The sequence below is a fragment of the Sinohyriopsis cumingii genome, chromosome 1 (assembly GCF_028554795.1).
Source record: "Sinohyriopsis cumingii isolate HCF-2022 chromosome 1, ASM2855479v2, whole genome shotgun sequence".
Lineage (NCBI taxonomy): Eukaryota > Metazoa > Mollusca > Bivalvia > Unionida > Unionidae > Sinohyriopsis > Sinohyriopsis cumingii.
Window position 1 is genome coordinate 166,245,811 of NC_142961.1, and position 22,754 is coordinate 166,268,564.

Here is a 22,754-nt window from a genome sequence, read left to right on the forward strand (position 1 = left end):
CCGGGATAGAACGATGGCTCCATAATATGAAGTTTATATTGTGTACTCATAATGCATTTGACCATGTGTTCTATCAGGATAACCACCTGACGATTTCAGCGGAGAATCCTTTCAGAAGTCTCCGTTATTTTTATATATTTGCCTTATGGACGAATAAATAAAATGGTTTTCAGTGAGTCTTACTGCAGCATGCTTTCTACATTATCTGTATGTTTCACTTCAAAGTGTAATATTTTTAAAACTGTACGTCCTCGTTGAATGATATATGGACGCACTGTAAAATATGGATGGATCCCAGTGGTGGCAGTAATATACAAGCATCGGCAAACCATCAGTAACATAAAAAATATGAATGCATAATTCTTAGGGCGATACGTTTTGGTCATAACTGGGAGATCTCTGATATGATTTATCATCACATTTCATCCAGACAGTAAGCTACGGTGTTCAGAAGGTGACTCACCTCGGTGCATCTTCGGTATTAACGGATGTTTTTATTCTTATTGTTGTTGTTTATTTGTTTGTTTTGGTTTGTTCGTTTTTATTTTTATTTTTTGCATTGTTTCTTTGTAACTACAACTATACGAAGCTCCACAAATGTTTTATAAACATTACATTAAACCTGTCATACGTTAAGCGCCTGAACAAATTAAGCCTGTCATTACATTAAACCTGTTATTACATTATGCCGGTCACACATCAAGCCTCTCATTACATAAACATGTCATTACATTAAGCCTGTCACACATCATGCTGTTAATTACATTAAACATGTCATACATTAAAGCTGTCATACATTAAGCATCCCTTTCTTTAAGACTGTCATTACATATATTAATCCTGACATACATTAAGCCTGTCATACATCAAGCCTGTCGTTACATTAAACATGTCATTACATTAAGCCTGCCATACAATAAGCATGGCATACATTAAACCTGTTATTACATATATTAAGCCTGTCATACAATAAGCATGTGATACATTAAACCTGTTATTACATATATTAAGCCTGTCATATAAAATAAGCATGGCATAAACTTATAAGACTGTTATTACATATATTAAACCTGTCATACATTAAGCATTGCATACATTAAGACTGTCATTACATATATTAAGCCTTTCATACAATAAGCATGGCATACATTAAGACTGTCATTACATTAAACCTCTCACCCATTAAGTCTGTCATCACACACATATTCCATTTATATCAGAATAACTGCTTATTTTGTGTAGATATAGCATTCTACATCTTAAAGTATTTTACTGATTCTTATATATTTGTATTTATTGGAAACTAAAACTGCAGATGGTATGTTACTCAGATTTCACCTTGCATCGGAAGCAAATGGAGATTGTAAACATGAGCTTTACATAATTTCGAAACGAAATGGCAATATGGGGTTTTGTGAGTAAGAAAAGCATACAAACACAAGTACTACAACTTTTGGAACATTCTCATCCCTTTGATATGTAAGTTTAATAATTTCGACTCTCTGAAAGAGGCTCAGAGATCGTGATTAATGTTTCACAGATAAGGAATATTTTGCGGAAGAAAATGTTGTAACAGGTGCTAATCCAGATGCATTATTTAAGCAGACAAAGCCGACAGGCAGACAAGCAACCAAGCAAGCAAGAAAGAAAGAAAGAAAGAACGATAGATAGATAGATAGATAGATAGATAGGTAGGTCGGTAAGTCGGTCAGTTACACTGATTAATATACTTACAGTCTTCACAAAGTGTGAAAGTTTTTCATTCATAGGAAAGAATGACGAAACAATCGCTTCATAAAGATGTACCAATAAATGTAGCAACGACGATGCTTTATTAGGGCTGTCTGGAGGCAGTAACTTTCAAACACTGTTCATCATGCTTTAACATTGTACCACTGAAATTGTTTCTTCATATTTTTTTGTATAACGTTTAGAGGAGGGATAATGCAATCTTTGCCAATAACTAACACAAGTGAATAAAAATGCTTCAAATAATTTATCGTATTCCACTGGGATAATTTGGATCTAACAACATGGATTAATTTTTAAAAAGTTTTTATTACACATTTTGTATAGATGTAAATTTACGCACATGTTCCAAGTGTAATTGCAAAAATAAAATTAGTGTCCATGTTCAACAAAATAAAGTTACTAAAGCAAAACCATAAACCGCCATCAAAGTCGTTTTTTTTAACAAAAATAAATCGCAGGATATAATTTGACAAAACCATGTCCAAATGTATGTAAAAAGTAAATAGCATAAAGATGCCTTGCTCATAATTAGCAATTAAAAATCCACTTCATTATTTGTGCTGAAAGGAAATTTAAAGTAGACTGTTTGAATAAAAAATTATGATCTTATCAAGGAAATTATGGAAATAAAAATACACGTGTTATGGCACACTAATGAAACAACCAAATGAGTATTCAAAGGTTCCACATATGAGCTATATTTAGATTTATCAATATAATTCGTGAAGAAGGGTGTCATATTGGAATGCTCTAAATTCAGTATGAAACATAATAAATGATAGCCAACATCCAAAGTAACTGATGGAAAAAGACTGGATAACACCTACTGGGACTGACCCAAGAATTGCTCTCTACCAAGCAGACAACTTGTACCCACTTCCTAAGAGACACTTCGCGGATAGAACATAGTCTGTTTCTGAAACTTACTCCAATACATCAACTGAATAGAAACATACAATTCACGTTTTAGCTGTAGATGATGAGAATCGCGCTCTTTTTGATACGCAACAAACACAACAAGGATCGCCAGGAATAGTGAAATTCACATTTGATGGAGACGGCCGTTGCAACGCTCAGTCCTTACGTTGATATACAAACTACAAATTCCACATCATCTCGCCCGTCTTCTATAGAATGACCAAAACAAAAAATCATTTGCATCACCCTTTCGGGAATTATGAGTTATTATTCAATACAATGATATACGTGTATCCATTATGCTACAAACCGCATGTATTTCTAGTTTCGTTTTTTTTTCTTCCTTCATATATGCTATTCTAATTATATTATACTGGTATTATATACGAATTTATAAAGAAAGAAATCATGATCTGCATACATTTTTCACACAAATTCCTTTCTCACTATTGATTTTCAAAGATCTTCATTGTTTCAATTGGTAAAGTCTATTTTTAATAAAAACCTGACTGGTTTAAAAGTTTTAATTTTATAACCGAGACAATATTTCTATATTTACTTTCATAAAATGCCAACTGGCTCCATGGCATTTTTATTCCAATATATATACAAATAACTAGGTATTTGATTAGCCTAGAAAAAAACAAGCACATGTCTCTAAATAATTATCTTAAGAACATTTATAATGAAAAAATTGAATGGATAGTTGACAGTAGCTATTTCCTGGAATAACATGCTAAATGATTATTAAGGATTTGTCATTGTGTTATGTATACATATCATCATTCATCCCATCGACTTTCTCATTATATTGTCAAAATTATATATATATATATATATATATATATATATATATATATATATATATATATATATATATATATATATAATTCTGTTTTAATCAAAATAGCGGATAACAAAAATATAGATTTTAATCAATGAATATGTTGATAGATCTTTGATAGAGAAGTATAGCAAGGGTAGTTAGGAAAATTCTCAAGTTGCAAAGTATAATAAATGCAGGTTAGGTAACTGACGAATATAAATCATCCAGCAACAACTGTAGCATCAACAGCTTAGCTGTTCTGGCATAGCTTTGACGCTAATCAATTCTGGACTAGTGGAGGGTCTGAGTGCAGTTCCGGCAGTTGAGCTGATGAACTCTGTTTCATGAAAGGGACAGATGGACTTTGCTGAAAATATTGAACAAAAGTAATATGATTAATCAAGGACTGTGAATTTTATGTTCACATTATTATACTTCATCAGAACAAAGGTAACGAAGACAATATTAAGCCTCCATCCGTCATTTTGTCCGTCCAGCAAATTTTGCTTTTATAGTAAAATTTTCAAGCACTGTAGTGGGGCAACCATCTTGCATAAACATATTTTTAGTTCATGCTATGATGATCATATTTCATATAAACGGTAACAAGAAATTAGACATAGCTGACATCGGGATCACATTGTGTAACATTAAGCTCATCGCATTATTTCTACAGTCAGGATCACATCAATTCTACAGCCAGGATCACATTATGTAACACTAAGCTCATCACGTCAATTCTATAGTCAGGATCACATTGTATAACATTATGCTCATCACGTCAATTCTACAGTCAGGATAGCAATGTATAAAAGTATGCTTATCGCGTCAATTCTACAGCCAGGATCACAGTGGGTAACATTAAGCTCATCTCGTCAATTCTACAGTCAGGATCACATTGTGTAACATTAAGCTCATTACGTCAATTCCACAGCCAGGATTACGATGTGTAACATTAGGCTCATCACGTCAATTCAACAGCCAGAATCGCATTGTGTAACATTAAGCTCATCAAGTCAATTCTACAGTCAGGACACATTGTGTAATATTAAGATCATCACGTCAATTACACAGTCAGCATCACATTGTGTAATAATAAGATCATCACGTCAATTCTACAGTCAGCATCACATTGTGTAACATTAAGATCATCACATCAATTCTACAGCCAGGATCACATTGTGTAACATTAAGCTCATCACGTCAATTCTACAGTCAGGACACATTGTGTAATATTAAGATCATCACGTCAATTACACAGCCATGATCACATAGTGCAACATTAAGCTCATCAAGTCAATTATACAATCAGCATCACATTGTGTAATATTAAGCTCATCACGTCAATTCTACAGCCAGGATCACACTGTAATATTAAGCTCCTCTCATCAATTCTAAAGCCAGGATCATAGCTGTGTAACATTAAGCTCATCACATCAATTCTACAGTCTGGATCATAATGTGTACCATTAAGTTCATCACGTCAATTCTACAGCCAGAATCATAGTTGTGTAACATTAAGCTCATCACGTCAATTCCACAGTCTGGATCATAACGTGTAACATTAAGTTCATCACGTCAATTCTACAACCAGGATCACATTATCTAACACTAAGCTCATCACGTCAATTCTACAGCCAGGATTACATTGTGTAACACTAATCTCATCAAGTCAATTCTACAGCCAGGATCACATAGTGTAACATTACGCTCATCACATCAATTTTACAGCCAGGATCACCTTGGGTAACATTAAGCTCATCACGTCAATTCTACAGTCAGGATCACATTGTGTAATATTAAGCTCATCACGTCAATTCCAAAGCCATGATCACATAGTGTAACATTAAGCTCATCACGTTAATTATACAGTCAGCATCACATTGTGTAACATTAAGCTCATCACGTCAATTCTACAGTCAGGATCACATTGTGTAATATTAAGATCATCACTTCAGTTCTACAGTCAGGATCACAGTGGATAACATTAAGCTCATCACGTCAATTCTACAGTCAGGATCACATTTTGTAACATTAAACTCATTACATCTATTCTACAGCCATGATCACATTCTGTAACACTAATTATACAGTCAGCATCACATTGTGTAACATTAAGCTCATCACGTCAATTCTACAGTCAGGATCACATTGCGTAATATTAAGATCATCACGTCAGTTCTACAGCCAGTATCACATTGTGTTACATTAAGCTCATCATGTTAAGTCTGCATTCAGAATCACATTGTGTAACAATAAGCTCATCACGTTAATTATACAGCCAGGATCACATTGTGTAATATTAACATCATCACGTCAGTTCTACAGTCAGGATCACATTCGGTAACATTAAGCTCATCACATCAATTCTATAGCCAGGATCACACTGTAACATTAAGGTCCTCTCATCAATTCTACAGCCAGGATCATAGTGGTGTAACATTAAGCTCATTACATTAATTCTACAGCCAGGATCACATTGGGTAACATTAAGCTCATCACGTCAATTTTACAGTCTGGATCATACGGTGTAACTTTAAGCTCATCACGTCAATTCTATAGCCAGGATCACATTGTGTAACACTAAGCTCATCACGTGAATTCTATAGTCAGGGTCACATTGTGTAACATTAAGCTCATCACGTTAATTCTACAGTCAGGATCATACTGTATAACATTAAGCTCATCACGTCAATTCTACAGTCAGGATAACATTGTGTAACATTAAGCTCATCAAGTCAATTCTACAGTCAGGATCATATTGTGTAACATTAAGCTCATCACGTCAATACTACAGTCAGGATCACATTTCGTAACATTAATCTCATTACATCTATTCTACAGCCATGATCACATTCTGTAACACTAAGCTCATCGCGTCAATTCTACAGCCTGGATCACCTTGTTTAACATTAGGCTCATCACGTCAATTCTGCAGCCAGGTTCACATGGTGTAAGATTAAGTTCATCATGTCAAGTCTACAGTCAGGATCACATTGTGTAAGATTAAGCTCATCATGTCAATTCTACAGTCAGGATCACATTGTGTAACATTAAGCTCATCACATGAATTCTACAGTCATGATCACATTGTATAACATTAAGCTCATCACGTCGATTCTACAATCAGGATCATATTGTGTAACATTAAGCTCATCACGTTAATTCTACAGTCAGGATCACATTGTGTAACATTAAGCTCATCACATGAATTCTACAGTCAGGATCACATTGTGTAACATTAAGCTCATCACGTCAATTCTACAGTCAGGATCACATTTTGTAACATTAAGCTCATTACATCTATTCTACAGCCATGATCACATTCTGTAACACTAAGCTCATCGCGTCAATTCTACAGCCTGTATCACCTTGTTTAACATTTGGCTCATTACGTCAATTCTGCAGCCAGGATCACATTGTGTAACAATAAGCTCATCACGTCAATTCTACAGCCAGGATCACATGGTGTAAGATTAAGCTCATCATGTCAATTCTACAGTCAGGATCACATTGTGTAACATTAAGCTCATCACATGAATTCTACAGTCATGATCACATTGTGTAACATTAATCTCATCACGTCAATTCTACAGCCAGGATTACATTGTTTAACATTAAGCTCATCACGTCAATTTTACAGTCTGGATCATACGGTGTAACTTTAAGCTCATCACGTCAATTCTATAGCCTGGATCACATTGTGTAACACTAAGCTCATCACGTGAATTCTATAGTCAGGGTCACATTGTGTAAGATTAAGTTCATCATGTCAAATCTACAGTCAGGATCACATTGTGTAAGATTAAGTTCATCATGTCAAGTCTACAGTCAGGATCACATTGTGTAACATTAAGCTCATCACATGAATTCTACAGTCATGATCACATTGTATAACATTAAGCTCATCACGTCGATTCTACAATCAGGATCATATTGTGTAACATTAAGCTTATCACGTTAATTCTACAGTCAGGATCACATTGTGTAACATTAAGCTCATCACGTCAATTCTACAGTCAGGATCACATTGTGTAACATTAAGCTCATCACGTCAATTCCGCAGTCAGGATCACATTTTGTAACATTAAGCTCATTACATCTATTCTACAGCCATGATCACATTCTGTAACACTAAGCTCATCGCGTCAATTCTACAGCCTGTATCACCTTGTTTAACATTTGGCTCATCACGTCAATTCTGCAGCCAGGATCACATTGTGTAACAATAAGCTCATCACGTCAATTCTACAGCCAGGATCACATGGTGTAAGATTAAGCTCATCATGTCAATTCTACAGTCAGGATCACATTGTGTAACATTAAGCTCATCACATGAATTCTACAGTCATGATCACATTGTGTAACATTAATCTCATCACGTCAATTCTACAGCCAGGATTACATTGTTTAACATTAAGCTCATCACGTCAATTATACAATCAGAGCACATTGTGCAAAAGAGAAATGTAAAATGTTCATCTGTAACCTGTCCAAACTGTGCACATTTTATCATTGGCATCAAAGCAACAATTGGAACAAAACCAGGACAAAGACCATGATTAAACAACAAAAATCATGGGACCAAGGTCACTTGCACTCGGGTTCAAAGGACACACAAACACCAAGTAAGGGTCCTACAGCTTTATGTACAATGAAGCTAAAATATTCACAAAAACTAAAACCTAGCGTTTCTTACAGTACCAAGCCCATAACTGCCTACTCTACCACTCTGCTCTTGTTTTAGTAAGGAATCTGATCATTTGTGCCCTGTCTGAAGAGCATGACTAATCTAGGCTCAATTAGCCATGGGAAGATAAACAACGGAACCGGACCTTTTGAAAGTCTCTGGTAGCAAATATCCAGAAAGGTTTGATTAATATTCTGGCCAACTGTCACTACTAACAATTAGAATCTGCTAGAATCTGATACAGGCACTAAGTGTGAGTGTGAAATCATACTTATAACACCTCCCTTCATAAGAGGAAACTTTATGTTTTCGATACAATAATTTGTTAAAAAAATAATTTGCTGGCTTGGTGCATCAGTAAAATGATAAATCTTGCATAAAGCTTATGTTACTACCAAAATGTATAAAGCTTAGAGGTACTACTATTAACCTCTGTAAAGGAGTCTTGAATTCCTTAAGCGACCATCAATAATGAGGAAAATCCAACAGATTGGTTACCGTCTATATCCGCATAAATTTCTTATGATCTCAAAAACAGAACACAATGAAGTTCGAAAAATCCAGGAATCCTGAGTTATTCCAGTAGGTTTCCCGGCGTCTTTGAAGTGTACTAAGCACGCCAGTATCTTTTGTCGTTTAATTCCTACATACTTCTATTATATGCACGATAATTCATCTGCATTCCAATGTTGTTTGCCGCTCCTGTGCTTTATAATAAAGTTGTTTGACTGGAGTGCCAAACACCATCTAAGTAGACGCTGATTCTTGCTTTGCATTTGATTTAACCATGTCAGTGGGTTGTAATCAGTCACGATTTCAAATGCTGTCCCTGACAGGTAATACCTTAGCGAATCAATCGCCCACACGATCGCAAGACATTCCTTCTCGATAGCTGCATATTTCATGCTCTCGGGGAAGAAGTTTCCGGCTTAAATAGACCACCGCATGTTCTTCACCGTCCATTGTCTGACTTAGTGCAGCACCAATTGCTGTGTCACTAGCATCCGTCTGCATGATGAATTCCCTGCTGAAATCCGGTGCAATGAGGACTGGGGTCTTAGTAAGAGCATCCTTCAACATTTTAAAGGACCGGACGGTGTCTAAAGTGCACGCAAGTAAATTTGGTCTTCCTTTCTGTGCCATGGAGATTAACGGTACTCCTACTTCGGCAAAGTTCTTAATGAATTTTTTGTAGTATCCAACCATTCCAAGAAATGAGCGTATTCCATTTTCCGTTGTGTATAATGGAAACTCACGCATTGCTTTAATTTTATTGACGTATGTCATAATTTTTCCTTCTTCAATGATATGCCCAAGACGTTCGATCTCACCTGCTTCAAACTCGCATTTTGACGGCTTTATTATAAGACCAATTTCCCGTATACATTGCAGCAAGGCACACAGATTTTCTTTATGTTCTGACAAAGTTTTGCTTGCCACAATGATGTTGTCAAATTATGCTGAGGCATTATGTAGTCCAGACACCAGTAAGTCGATGAGTCGGGTGAAACAGGTGGGTGCTGTTTTTGTACCGAAGGGCATAACGTTAACTTGATAGAGCACAAATGGAGTCACAAATTCAGACTTTTGCCTCGATTCTTTAGCTAAAGAAACTTGCCAGTAACCCTTAGTTAGATCTATCTGACTCAAGTAACGTCCATAACCAATCTTCTTAAACAGATAATCCATTCATGGGACTGGATACGCGTCGAATAAGGTGATATTATCAAGCTTGCCGTAATCTACAAATAGCCGAAGAAGAGTTCCATCTTTCTTGTCAACTGATATACAAGGCGAATTCCATGGACTGATTGAGGGCCAAATGAGGCCGTGCTCCAGTATTTCATCCAATATTGCTTTCACCTCTTTCCATTGCGCGAAAGATATTCTCTATGGCCGTTGTTTAATTGGTGTCTCCGAAGTTGTCTTGATACCGCGAGTTAAGATGTTTGTTCGACTAGGCCTTGTTGTTAGAACATCCTTAAATTCGTTGCAAAGATTTATAATATCTCTCGTTGCTCCTTCGACAAGTTGACCCCCAGCTTAACACCAGCATCACCATCACCTGCACTTTGGAGGAAAATCAATATGCACACCATTGTTCTCGTCTGCCTGCGTAGCCAAAAGCACAGCACGCTTGCATCCACGCAGTAAGTTTACATTATAGGTTACTGTACCGAGCCTACCGGGTAGTTTACATCGTTTACCTTTCGGACCACACGATAAGGTCCCTGCCATTGTGCCTTCATGTTGGACGAACCTGACGGCAAGAGAATAAGTACTTGATCTCCAGAACTAAATTCTCGTGTTTTCGTGTACCGATCATACAGTGCTTTGAATTTCCTTTGGCGATTCAACAGATTATCTTTGACAAGTTCCTCGATGTCAGCCAACTTCTCGTGCATTTTCACAACAGGCTCCACAGTTGACTTCCTTACATCCTCTTCTTCCATAAACAAGCCTTGTAAAATCTGCATTGCCCCCTAACTGGCCAAACATACAACATCTCAAAGGGTGCGAATCCAGTTTCCTAATGTGGAACTTCGCGGTATACAAACAACAAAAAGGGTAACATCTCATCCCATTCATTCTTGTCGTCTGTACAGAACTTCCGCAACATTGACTTCAACTTCCCGTTAAAACTATATACCTTTCCATTCGCTTGTGGGTGATAAGGCGTTGTTGTAACTCCATGGATACCCACTAGTTCATACAAATGTTTCAATAAGGTGCTAGTGAAGTTGGTCCCTTTGTCTGTTAATATGATCCTTGGAAAACTAATAAGGCTAAACAGCTCAATCAGTGCTCTAGCTACACTCGTTGTCTCCATATCCTTCAAAGGACAAGCTTCGGAATACCTCGTTGCGTCACCAACCACCGTCAAAATGTATTTGTGTCCAGACTTCGTTCTAAATAACGGTCCTACAATATCCATTGCAATTTTTGAGAACGGTTCTCTTATCACCAGTGGGATAACCATTGGTGCTTTCTCACCTGCAGTCCGCTTTGATGTCATCTGACATTCATGACACGATGTACAATATCGCTTTAGATTGGAAAACATTCCACGCCAAAAGAACGATTCGAGAATCCTCACTTTTGTTTGCTCCAAATCCATGTGACCTGCAATGGGTCGATCGTGTGCACGCTCCATTACCATTTTTCGTAATCTTGCTGCTGGTACAACATATTGCTCCCCTCCACGCGAACCATCACTAGATTGTCATTCACAAAGAGAAATGCCACTGGCTCCTCCTCAGCCTCTTCACGAGCACCAAAGGACTTCTCTCTAATACTTTGCAGTGAAATATCCACAATCTGTAGTTTCGACAACATGTCCGCATTCATTGCTGAAAGTTTGTCAACTTCAGTGTCATCACGCTGATGAGTATTTTCTGTCTCGATGCTGTTGTTGACAACTTTATTCTTATCCTCATTCTCACATTGGTCAGAATTTTCCACAGTCCTTTCATCGTTGAGTCTTTTTATCATCGACCTCGTAACAACAGATGATCCTTTCTTGCTAACTATATCCATCCCCAATAGGGCTTCAGCGGAAAAATTTGAAACAAGACCCACTTGGGCTGATCCCTTATAATACGTAGTGTCGATATTTACCACAGCCAACTGTGCGGTAAATGGATGACCCACAGCAGTGTATAATGTAACTTTATGCCCCTCCAGCTTGCAACTCTCGTCAACGAGATCTTTTCTTATCAAGCTCATATCGGAGCCAGTGTTCTTCATAAACATGATCTCGCGCCCTTTTACACATCTGTTTCCGAAATAAGCCTTTTACCAACTGTTGGCTTATCAAAACAAGTTGCTGGGTTGGCACGATGTTTCATATCATCTGTTGGACAATACCTTGCACTATGTTCCCATAGCTTGCATCGATAACACTGCCTGTTCTTATGTTTGGATTAGTCATTCGTCGATGTTAGTTTCGCTTGCTTCTGTAAGTTCGGAATATTCGTCTTGTTACTATTCACATTTATGTTCGGACGAAACTTATTCTTCTGCCATTGCTGTTATACATTGGTGGGAATATAATCTTCCGCAGCCTCTACAGCTGGACTAGACCCCTTGTTCCTCCTAATCCACTGTGCTTGATCTTGTGGCAAGGCTTTCAAGAAAAATTAATCACGAAGACAAATATTTGGATTACGATCATCCAAGAAACGTTTAATGTGTTGATCAGTTCTGGACATCAGACCACGATACCTCTTGGTGCTTTCCTTCCTCATGCTCACCAACGCAGTGAAATGTTCATGCAATCTCTTTCCAAAGCGCTCAATCAGTCCTTTCCTGGGTGTCTGTTAATCGCCACAAGATTGGGTTGCAACATATTTAGCCTCACCTATGAAAAGAGTTCTTAGCTGTAATACTTTCAACTAGTCAGACCAATTAGCATGTTTTGCAATTGATTCAAACTATGCTAGGAAAGTCACAATATCTTCTCGTTCATGGTCATATGCTTGAAGCTTTACTTTAAATGGCACTGAAGATGTTTTTCCGTCGCATTTTCTGGACCTTTTACTCTTTCTAACTCAGTTTCCAAACGCTTCATTTCTAATCTTAATTTCTCTTTCCATTTCCCATTCAATCTATCTTAACTCCAATTCTCTTTCATTTTTCTTTGTACTAGGTTTTCGCTTTGTTTCCTTGGGTGGTTGCATGTGCTCAAGGTTAAGTTCCTCTTCATACTCCGGAATCTAAGTATCTGTAAATTCCATCAAATTCTGTGCTGCCACTTTTCTTCGTGTTCGTCCTGAAGCAACCATTGCTTTCTCAACTTCGATGTCATCAGCAACCGACATAATGACAAACTATATGTACATACCGTTAAGTTCTCTCGCTGCATTCACGGCCACTAGATTAATTTTTCTTATCTACGAGTTTCTGGGCTTATACGTTTACACTCGTTACAGTGATACACACTTTGCCCTTAGCAATCAACAACTGTATCTTATATACACAGTACAACCAGTCACTACTAATATAACACACAGATTCGCTGAATTCACAGCTTTCAGAATTGTCAAACACAATTCCAACCTCCTGAACAATTCCAAATAATTAAGACAGAATTGTTGGAATCCGTACCGCTGCCACCAAAATGTTAATGTTACATTCGGGTTCAAAGGACACACAAACGCCAAGTAAGGGTCCTACAACTTATGTAAAATAAAGCTAAAATATTAACAAAAACTAAAGACCAGTGTTGCTTACAGTACCAAGCCCATAACTGCCTGCCCTATCACTCTGACCTTGTTTTAGTAAGGGTTAGAGATAAGGGTTTAATTAATTGGTTTAATATTCGTGCCTTATCAGAAGGGCATGACTAGTCCAGGCTCAATTAGGCATGGGAAGATACACAACAGAACTGGACCTGTTGACAGTCTCTGGTATTAAATATCCAGAATGGTGAGATTAGTGTGTCTCTATTCCTGTTTCATTCGGGAAGTTATAATCAGACCTTTTAGTTATGCTCTGATACAATTCCTGGTAAACATAGCATATTTTCCCCTAAAATAACTTAAACTGGAAATATCAATTGAGGGAATACTACTGAAAAGGTAAGTGGGTTTGTTTTGTACTTCATCGCCATAGATTTGTTTCTGTTATCGTTTCTTATCTATCGTTTATTTTCTGACTAATGAATGAAAATTCAATGAGGATGATGAGAACTCTACAATACTTGTCTCAGCCATAAAACCATAGGAAACAACATCAAAAATGAGTTATGTAGTTTATAAATCACACACATTTGAGCTATGTCTTGCCTAATTCAGAAAGTGTATTTACTATTCTCTCTGCTCACGTCATTGCTAACTATCTTCTGAACGTTCATGACATTTTCATTAAGGTAGGAGAATGATAGCTGAGCACAATGCGTTTCAGTGACACGTAGGAATCTGTGTAACCTCCGGTAATTGCCAAACTCTACCCTCCCGTTTCCGTGAGAGGAATCTTTCAAATATATTGCGATTGGTTTATGGGTGGGGGTAAATTATATTGTAGTTCCCTCTTTAGATTAATGATTTACTCTTTCCCGTGTTCAAAAAGCCTACGCGTCACGCTGCACAAAGTATCGGAGTTAAATTACTTTTTTACGCTCTTAAAAGAACTTTGTCCATGTTTTTCAGACTTGTGGCATTGCATCTCCAGTATTATCCCGCTTCATACATATGGCATTTGGCAGTTATAACAGAAATATAGACACGGACAATTCCAGTTCGATAATTCACAATATTGTACGTGTCCAATACATGATACATTAAACCTATCCAGAGGAAGAAATTGTTAAATTATTTGGAATATTTACGGCATACAAGTAGCACTCGTGTTTGCCGACATCTTTTCCTGTAGGAACCTATTTTCAACTACTCGTACTTGAAAACAGATGTAGCTTGGATCTCTGTCAGGTATATAATGCTACAGCAAATTCAGCTAGATATTGTTGTGGAAACAGTAAGAGACTGTGCTGTTTGTGTATCCCTATTGGTTAGAAACAGTATAAAAGTCTATCCCATAAAAAATATGCATATGCCCATAAACAGGTCGATATTTATCCGTTTCTCTGCTCTTTTTAATGTACAATCGTTAGACTGTAGTATTGTCATTAAATATTGCTGTTCCGTATGTTTTGCTTAAACCTTTCTTGAGCGAAACAGAAAATAAAACAGATTTTTCCAATGAGTAAAAAGTAAACCTTTTATCATAAACGTTTATAAAGTGAAATCCCGAGCAGAAGACAAATATTTATATCACAAAGTTCTCTTTTCATTTGCCAGGAGTCATTGTGACTTAACGGTTAGCGTACCGGACATGCGACAGGAAGGGGCGGGTACCAATCCAACCATCTGATTATCCTGAGTCGGCAAATCCCCTTACTCTAATTTGCTCGCACCAAATAACCTATACTGCCGTCAAAGACCAAAACAAATCTTTTCATTTTAAAGAAAAGAAAAACTGTTAAGGCTAAAGTTCATACTTCTAATATTTTCCTCCGTGAAACGTTCAGATGCTAACTAATTGCTATAGGAAAATAATGCATTACCTCAGGATTGACTGTATATTTCGCACTGTTCTTCTTCCGTACCAGGAGGATGGCACCAGTAGTAATCAAAGCTACCAGTATTATTCCAACTAAAATATGATATGTATAAATATGTATTAAATTTAATTTGGCAGTATCCTGATGTAAAAGTATTACTAGAAGCCAAAATTAAACTACATCAACGGAAGAAATGATTTTATCTCTTAACAAAGACCACATTCAAGTAATTATGACATTGTAAAGTAAACCGTGATAAATTATGACCCAGTAGACATGTATGCATATGCGCTAATATATATATATATATATATATATATATATATATATATATATATATATATATATATATATATATATATATATATATATATAACTATTGTTATGTTTATTTGATTTAATTTGTATTTGATTTAATTCAATTGTTTGTTTGTTGGTTTTTTTTTTAAAATTATTCCATTACATGCTATTGTAATGTAACTTTATTTACTGGATATGACATTGTCTATAAATTCAGTTCATTTCTGCTTGACCTGTTATTTGTAAACAACTAATAATAGAAACGTTGTATCTAATGCTGACCTAGTTCCTGACCTTGATTCAGAACCAGTAAGAGTTGAAGTAAACAACTTTTTTTAAAAATAATCTCTCTCAGAGTATGATTCATAAAGTGGATTCGAGGCCATACTTGGAGTACGTGACAAATAACATGTAACAGTTGTTTCAAACTGGTTTTGTCAGAGGATTGACCCACATCTGGGCATCTTTTCTGCGTCACAGCTAGATTTATTATTGAGAAAGAATCGTCGTTACTTGCCTTAACACTTGAGAAGTTAAAGTGTTTATGTTGTGACCAGAGTTTGGGCTAATTATTTGGTTTTCTTCAAATTATTTGGATTTCAAGAGATTATGTTTCCCTGGAGATACTTGTGCTCTAAAGTCATTCTTGGACAAAGACAGTTATCGAAATTTACACCGAATTCAAACACTTGAATATTATTTTCTATGATTTAATAAAGAACTGTTGACACATCAGTACGACGCTAACCACAGCATACGTCATCGCCTTTCATTTTGATTTCATCGGGACTCAAACTCAGTTTCATTAGGACTTTATATTAATAGTACTTCTATTTTTTAATTCTTGGATTATTTTTGGATTTGATTCGTAAAACGGCAAGTCCTTTTTCTCATTTTTACCTTGTTTTTTCGAGGGAAATAAATTATTTGTTAAATGTCATAAAGATTGTTGTATTCACTTTTTTCTTGTTACGTTGTGTAATGGGGCTCCGAGTGACCGAGTGGTCTCAAGCGCTGTCCGTTACGGATCACTGCCATCTCACCTCTGTCTGCGTGGGTTCGAGTTTAGGATTCTGCTAATGTGGGTATTTGAGAAAGCTTGCCAGTAGCTTCTCGTGGGTCGGTGGTTCTTCCCGGGGTTTTCCCGGGTTCTTCCTCTACCATTAATACTGGCCGCTATGCATAGCCTATCATGTGCTGAAAAATGGCGTTAAACTCCACAACAACAACAACGTTCTGTAAGATAGCCTAATACGTAATATTATCATATATATATATATATATATATATATATATATATATATATATATATATATATATATATATATATATGCTAATGAGATTATCTTGATAAAATGATGCAAATGTTACTTATTACTCGTTTATATATTGGTAGGTGGCATTCTCCAATGACAAAGACTTACCTATTGTACCGACGATTGTTCCTGCTGATGACCTGCTATCATCGATCAAAGCTTGTGGTTTAGAAGTAAAGGCATCTTGTATCGCAGGGCAAAACACTTCTTCCTTGAGGTCACCTGAATCTGTTAAGTTTTAAAATGTGTAGGCCAACGTATTATGCTTGCTAGTAATTTATAAATGTTTCTTTACTGTAACATAAAGTGTGAAAATTGATAAGTAGTTCTTACAAATTTCTTCGAGATGACATCAACTGACAAAGACAAAATAAATCGAAAATGGATAAACATGTATTATAACAGAAATAAGACAAGTCGGCAAAGTTTACGGTGACCGCAAAAGATTTTACCTACAAAGAAAATTTTAATTTACTTCCTACATTGAGCTAATGTGACCTAAATGTTGTGGTGAATAGAGAGAATAACGAGTCAACAAAGAAATATAGGAAACGCAAATATATTAAGTTTTTGCTAAGGAAGTCAATAGTAGCTTTGAACAAATACGTACTGATATCGTTACATGTCGTTTGCAGCAGCTGAAGGATTTCCCTTTTACTGAAAGGCTCCTGCTTCTCATCCAGTACCACGAACTGGATCTCATAGGCGTTTTCAAGCTCTGCTATATCAAACACAAACACTTCCACGCTTCCATTTTTGTTTCTCTCGGGAAATACGCCAGCTTCCCGTCTTGCTCTGTCACTGATATTTGCCTGACTAATACTTGACAGTTTCTCCGCCAGACGACCGTTGTTTTCGACAAAATCCAACAATCTTCCTTGGACAGATAATTTATCAACTTGTGCTAGTTTTTGAAGTTTTAAGTCCAAAAGGTACTGATCTCGAAGTATGCAGAAATCTTCTCTTATGTTAGCTTTTGCTACACATATATGGGTATCATTGCATTTCGCATTGAGACATGTTTCCTCAAAATATTGGCATCTGATACCCTTATATCCAGGACTGCACTTACAACCATATGTAAGATGGGAATCCATACATATTCCGCCATTATTACACAATCCGCGTACACAGTCATCCACACTTGCAGAACACCTTTCTCCGGTCCATCCAGGTCCACATAAACATTTAAACTTTTTCAAGTCGCTGTTGTTACTACCCGTCTCCAAGTCAACGGTAGGTATACAGGCGGCTTGATTGTCGCAAGGATTCGGATTACATGGATTAGCTTTGCTTTCATCGATTTCACATCTCTCACCTGAAAAGCCCTTGTTACAATGGCAAACAAAACTGTTTATGTCGTCTATACACACACCACCACTCAAGCACACCTCTTCGTTTGGACCCACTTCAAACGGAGGTGACGATTCGCAGTTATCTATCTTCATACATATGAAGCCGTCCCCTTCGTAGTCCGCATTACATGCGCACAGGCTATGGGTATTGTTCAGCGTCATACATGTAGCATTTTCATCGCATGTTTTACCATCTTTTTCACACAGTTTAGATCTCTTCAAATATATAGTAATTTCTACTGTGTTTGTTTCAAATGTTTCAATATTCTTCATAGTAATTAACACGTGCACAGAGGTAACTTCGACATCCTTCGCAGACTTAGCTAAAACTAACAATGATTTGTTTTTAATTTCAAACAAACCTCGCTCATCCTTGGTTATAAGAAAGACTATATCTTCTTTGAGAGTTAAATTTCTGTGGTAAAGCTCACCGATAATTGTTCCAATGGGTTTATCTACAAATAGTTCATTGTTACTAATAAGTATCTGCGGTAGTTCGTGATCAACTATTCCTATAAGAGTAATTGACAATGTGAAATTCTGTTGATAAGTTAAGATCGGGTTACCATTATCCGCAACAGTCACAGTGAATTCAATGCTTGGATCTGGTTTGTTAAGTAAATCTGTTGGAATTTGTTTATTCAAGACCAAATAAGTCCCGTTTTTCATCTGCAAGTAATAAACAAAAATCAAATTGGCATCATCAATGAGAAACGAATTCTGCATATTTATCAAGACTATAAATTCAACTCAAATTGCATAAAACACTTCTCATTTTATGTTCACCTAGTAGGTTTTCTGCAAGAAATGCGCATTACTGCGGAGGAAGGCATATTTGCACAATTTTCTTACTTCCTCGTAAATTCGGTTCCAAGCCACAATCTCTAACGACGCCCCTTGTTATAAATCAGTCATACGGGTGTTTTGTGCACAGCTACAAGCAACCCCAATTACATCCACAGTATATAATAATTCTACTCGTTACGATTTAGAAGACGTTACCAAAGCCTCATGCATCAAGCAGTACACGCAGGGGTGAGCACAATTTATAGGGACGATTCCTCCATTATAAAGTTATCTTACCATAAACCTTTCTACGATTCATATATCTTAGGTTTTATGACATATTTGACGTGCAAAAGATGCAGAGCAGTGGTTTATGTCGGAGTTCCCCTTCAATTTGGCGAATGATCTATATTTAGTGTACCTGTCGAAATGACTTCACCTATAACAGAGTGGGCATGTTGCTTTCTTTCATAGTGAGAGAGATGATTACTCATACTTCGTCATTAAAGCTGTTATTGTATAACTACATATTATTGTTTGTATCAAGAAAAAATCACGTGTTTTTGGAGAATACATGGGCTCAGAACCCAGCTGTATCACTTTGCAATTGCGGGTTACTGAGTTTCTCTCTCTCTCTCTCTCTCTCTCTCTCTCTCTCCAAGAGTTCCAAGAATAAAGGAACCCAAACACTAAGATAGATGAAATTTTATCTCATCTACATACACGAAGCACGTGGATTTCTATTCAGCAGTATAGCACACAAAGAAGAATGCAGTTATCCCTGGGTCCAGCACAGTACTTGTAGTGATCATTGATCATATAAAAGTGATTTATGGAATTAATTCTGATAAAAATCGAACAGGTCTGAAAGTTTTAATCCTTCAAAAGAGCAATTCAGTTTTTTTACCTAGCTACGTGCACGAGGACCCAACCCATTCAGCAACTTGCGATATTCCTAACAGCGGATAGACAAAATCGAAACCTACTCGTTAGCCAAGTGAAAATGAACTTTTAGCTAAATGCACAAAATACTCAAGAATGCAAGATACATATAACATAATTACACCTAACTGGCACCTGTTCAAATACACATGTACTCATTATATGCGGGATTCAGTGGAATTCCACATTGCCCATAATTGTCTCGATGGCACTTTGGAATCCCTTCTCCCTAAATAAATTTTTAAAAATTATCGCACCATTCTTGCTGTTACACCATTATGTTCGTATCTACTTTAATCAGTTATTATGTTTTCAGATGATTGTAAGCTTACCTGTACTAAGTCTGAGTTGGGACCGGTGATCGTATACAAATGTGTTTGGTTTTCGTCTGGGTCCTCCACTGAAAGATCTCCAATTACATAACCGATGTTAGCATCAGCAACGATCGTTCCCGACCCACTTATCTGTATCGATTCCGGTCGCTCATTAACATTGTCCACGTCTATTGATAGTTGCTGTAAGTGAATATAAAACCTCTGGACAACGTAATTCATTTTCGTCTCGAAGTACACATTAATTATGCACCATAACCGTTTCTAATCTTTAATGGTTCTAAAGTCACATGAACGTTTGTGGCAAATATGACCGCCCGTATTTATATTAATCCATATAATTTGAAGTGCGGACTGCATTTTATTAGACTGGTACAAGTTACTTTTCATTGACAAAATAAGTACGTTTTGAAACTGTAACGTAAAAGTTTTAGAAGCTAGAATACTCGTATTCAGTTAACATATCTCCATATGCGTTGCACAACATGTCATGTATTCTCGAAACATTCTGCGTACTACAGCTAGGTTCGACCTCAGAAACCTAAAATTCGATATAATTTTGGGAATAAATCTATGTAACCGAAAATTTAGTTTGCTATTAGATGGAAGTTCTGAAGTATAAATTCATCCTAATGATAGTTACAGAACATAAAAGTTTTCTGACGTTGAAACTGAGTTGACGTTTTTTTATTTAGAAACTGTTGAAAATACATGGTCAGGTACTTGACAGGACTATTTTCACGACAATTCTATACTAAACTTGTAAATAGTTCAGTATAAGTGCGATTCAAGTTCATTTTGCAAAACATCTAGACCAGTTTTATCATTCTTTGTTGGAGATATTATGCTAATGAAAAAAAGACTTATTGATAAAATGACAACACATGCCTTTGTTATGTCAAATTTTCCATCAGTGCAATAAATCTCAATTATAACCATGTTCTGTCTTTCATAATCGAGCTCCCCCAAAACAACGAGGTTCATCTGATTGGATTCATCCATTAGAATACCAAACACACTGCCATCTGGATGTATTAGACATGAATGCTCTTGGCCTTTGTCCGGATCATCGACTTCGATTGTTGCTATGCTTGTTTGTACTGCAGTATTTTCCGGAACGGTCTTAACGGAGCTGATAATAATGTCTTCTGGAGGTTCGTTTTCATCAATTATTTCTATAAGAAATCCGACCTGCAATGAAGATTAGTAGTCAGACATCATGTTGATTAGAAATTAAGGTAATTTACTGCCTTAAAAAGGTCTCCTGCAAAGTTTTTCTCTTATTTTTCTTCGTATATTTTCTAAGCTACATTTGACTGTTTTGAAATGAAACTTAAAAGTAACACTGTAGATATTTTGCGAAACAATTACTCAGAAATCTTAAATGGAGAATTAAATGAGCGAGCAGTATACCTTAACAAGATTTATTAGCAAAAAATATTAAATAATAGTTGCGTCCTAACTTTTACAACATCTTCACACGCCAAATATGTTTAATTTGTTAGATTTAATCTTAACACATGATAAAAAGTAAATCACCTAGAATGGCTTGGTCTAAAAGCAAATCTGTACAATCTCTCTACCCTTGTAATACGGCTTTCGTCTTAATAGGTATCGTCCAAGAAACTTCAGCTAATTATTGTTTGAACAAGCTCTGGCAGGGCAGCGAACGGAAAAAAGGGACGCAAATGTAATGTAATACAAAACATACATTATTTATGTATCAAAGAAAAATGTTATCAGATGGCAACACCTTCATTTTTTAATAATATAAAATTTTATTTACGATGACTCACTTTTGCAACAATCTTAAAAGTGAATTAAAATTTTGATATTAAATTCCTCCCAACCATTTGTTGTTTGAAATTTGAAATCCCGCTATGTCTATTGGACGTTATTCTAAGATATATTTTGTGTGCAGTTATAGAGAAGCTGACAGCATGAGAGAGAAAACTGGGACAAATGAGTGATGGGAAATGCCTGAACATTCTTTGAAGGTATTCCATTGTCCGCTGAGTTGACAAACACATGTAGTTTATCCAAGGTTTCATAGTCAGGTGACTTCTCCCCCACAATGAGCTTATATCCATTTATGTCAACATAACCTGAAGTAGGTAATAAAATAAGAGAGGTTTCATATTCGTTATGTGAATGGATTAGACAAGTTTTACGACATATGCGTAGCATTATATTCACACGTGAGTCTCCTTACATGTCTTGCACAAAATTTAGTCTTCAATAAATTTTATTATAGACACCTGTCTTTCACAATCTAAAAATTATAAAACAAAACTAATGTCTGGATTTTTTAATTATCAAATGTACCTTTACGTTACTTGTAGACTACTACAACATGAAAATTAAGTGTCTGTTTCGAGAATGTATAAAAAAAATAATCCACACGACATTTTAAATTTCCTATCCTATAGATAAATGAATATAAGAAAAAGACCATATTTAATACATATGCAATCACT

At 36.2% G+C, this 22,754-nt stretch overlaps 2 protein-coding genes across 2 annotated transcripts in view; both read right to left on the reverse strand.

The window, feature by feature from the left end:
• Positions 1-1,813: 1,813 nt before the first annotated feature.
• Positions 1,814-21,484, reverse strand: LOC149808318 (uncharacterized). The gene is made up of 6 exons (XM_089975871.1): positions 21,166-21,484; positions 20,278-20,460; positions 17,473-18,886; positions 16,971-17,090; positions 15,250-15,338; positions 1,814-3,863 (listed from the first exon to the last, which is right to left on the reverse strand). The coding sequence occupies exons 1-6, from the start codon at positions 21,277-21,279 to the stop codon at positions 3,777-3,779; spliced, it is 2,007 nt and encodes a 668-aa protein (XP_089831997.1). The 5' UTR covers positions 21,280-21,484; the 3' UTR covers positions 1,814-3,776.
• A 322-nt stretch (positions 21,485-21,806) lies between these two features.
• LOC149808319 (protocadherin Fat 4-like) overlaps positions 21,807-22,754 on the reverse strand; it is a 41,966-nt gene continuing 41,018 nt past the window's right edge. The window contains exon 24 of the mRNA XM_089967103.1: positions 21,807-22,382. Coding sequence (XP_089823229.1) covers positions 22,177-22,382 — 206 coding nt within the window. The 3' untranslated portion in view covers positions 21,807-22,176. The remainder of the gene's footprint in view (positions 22,383-22,754) is intronic.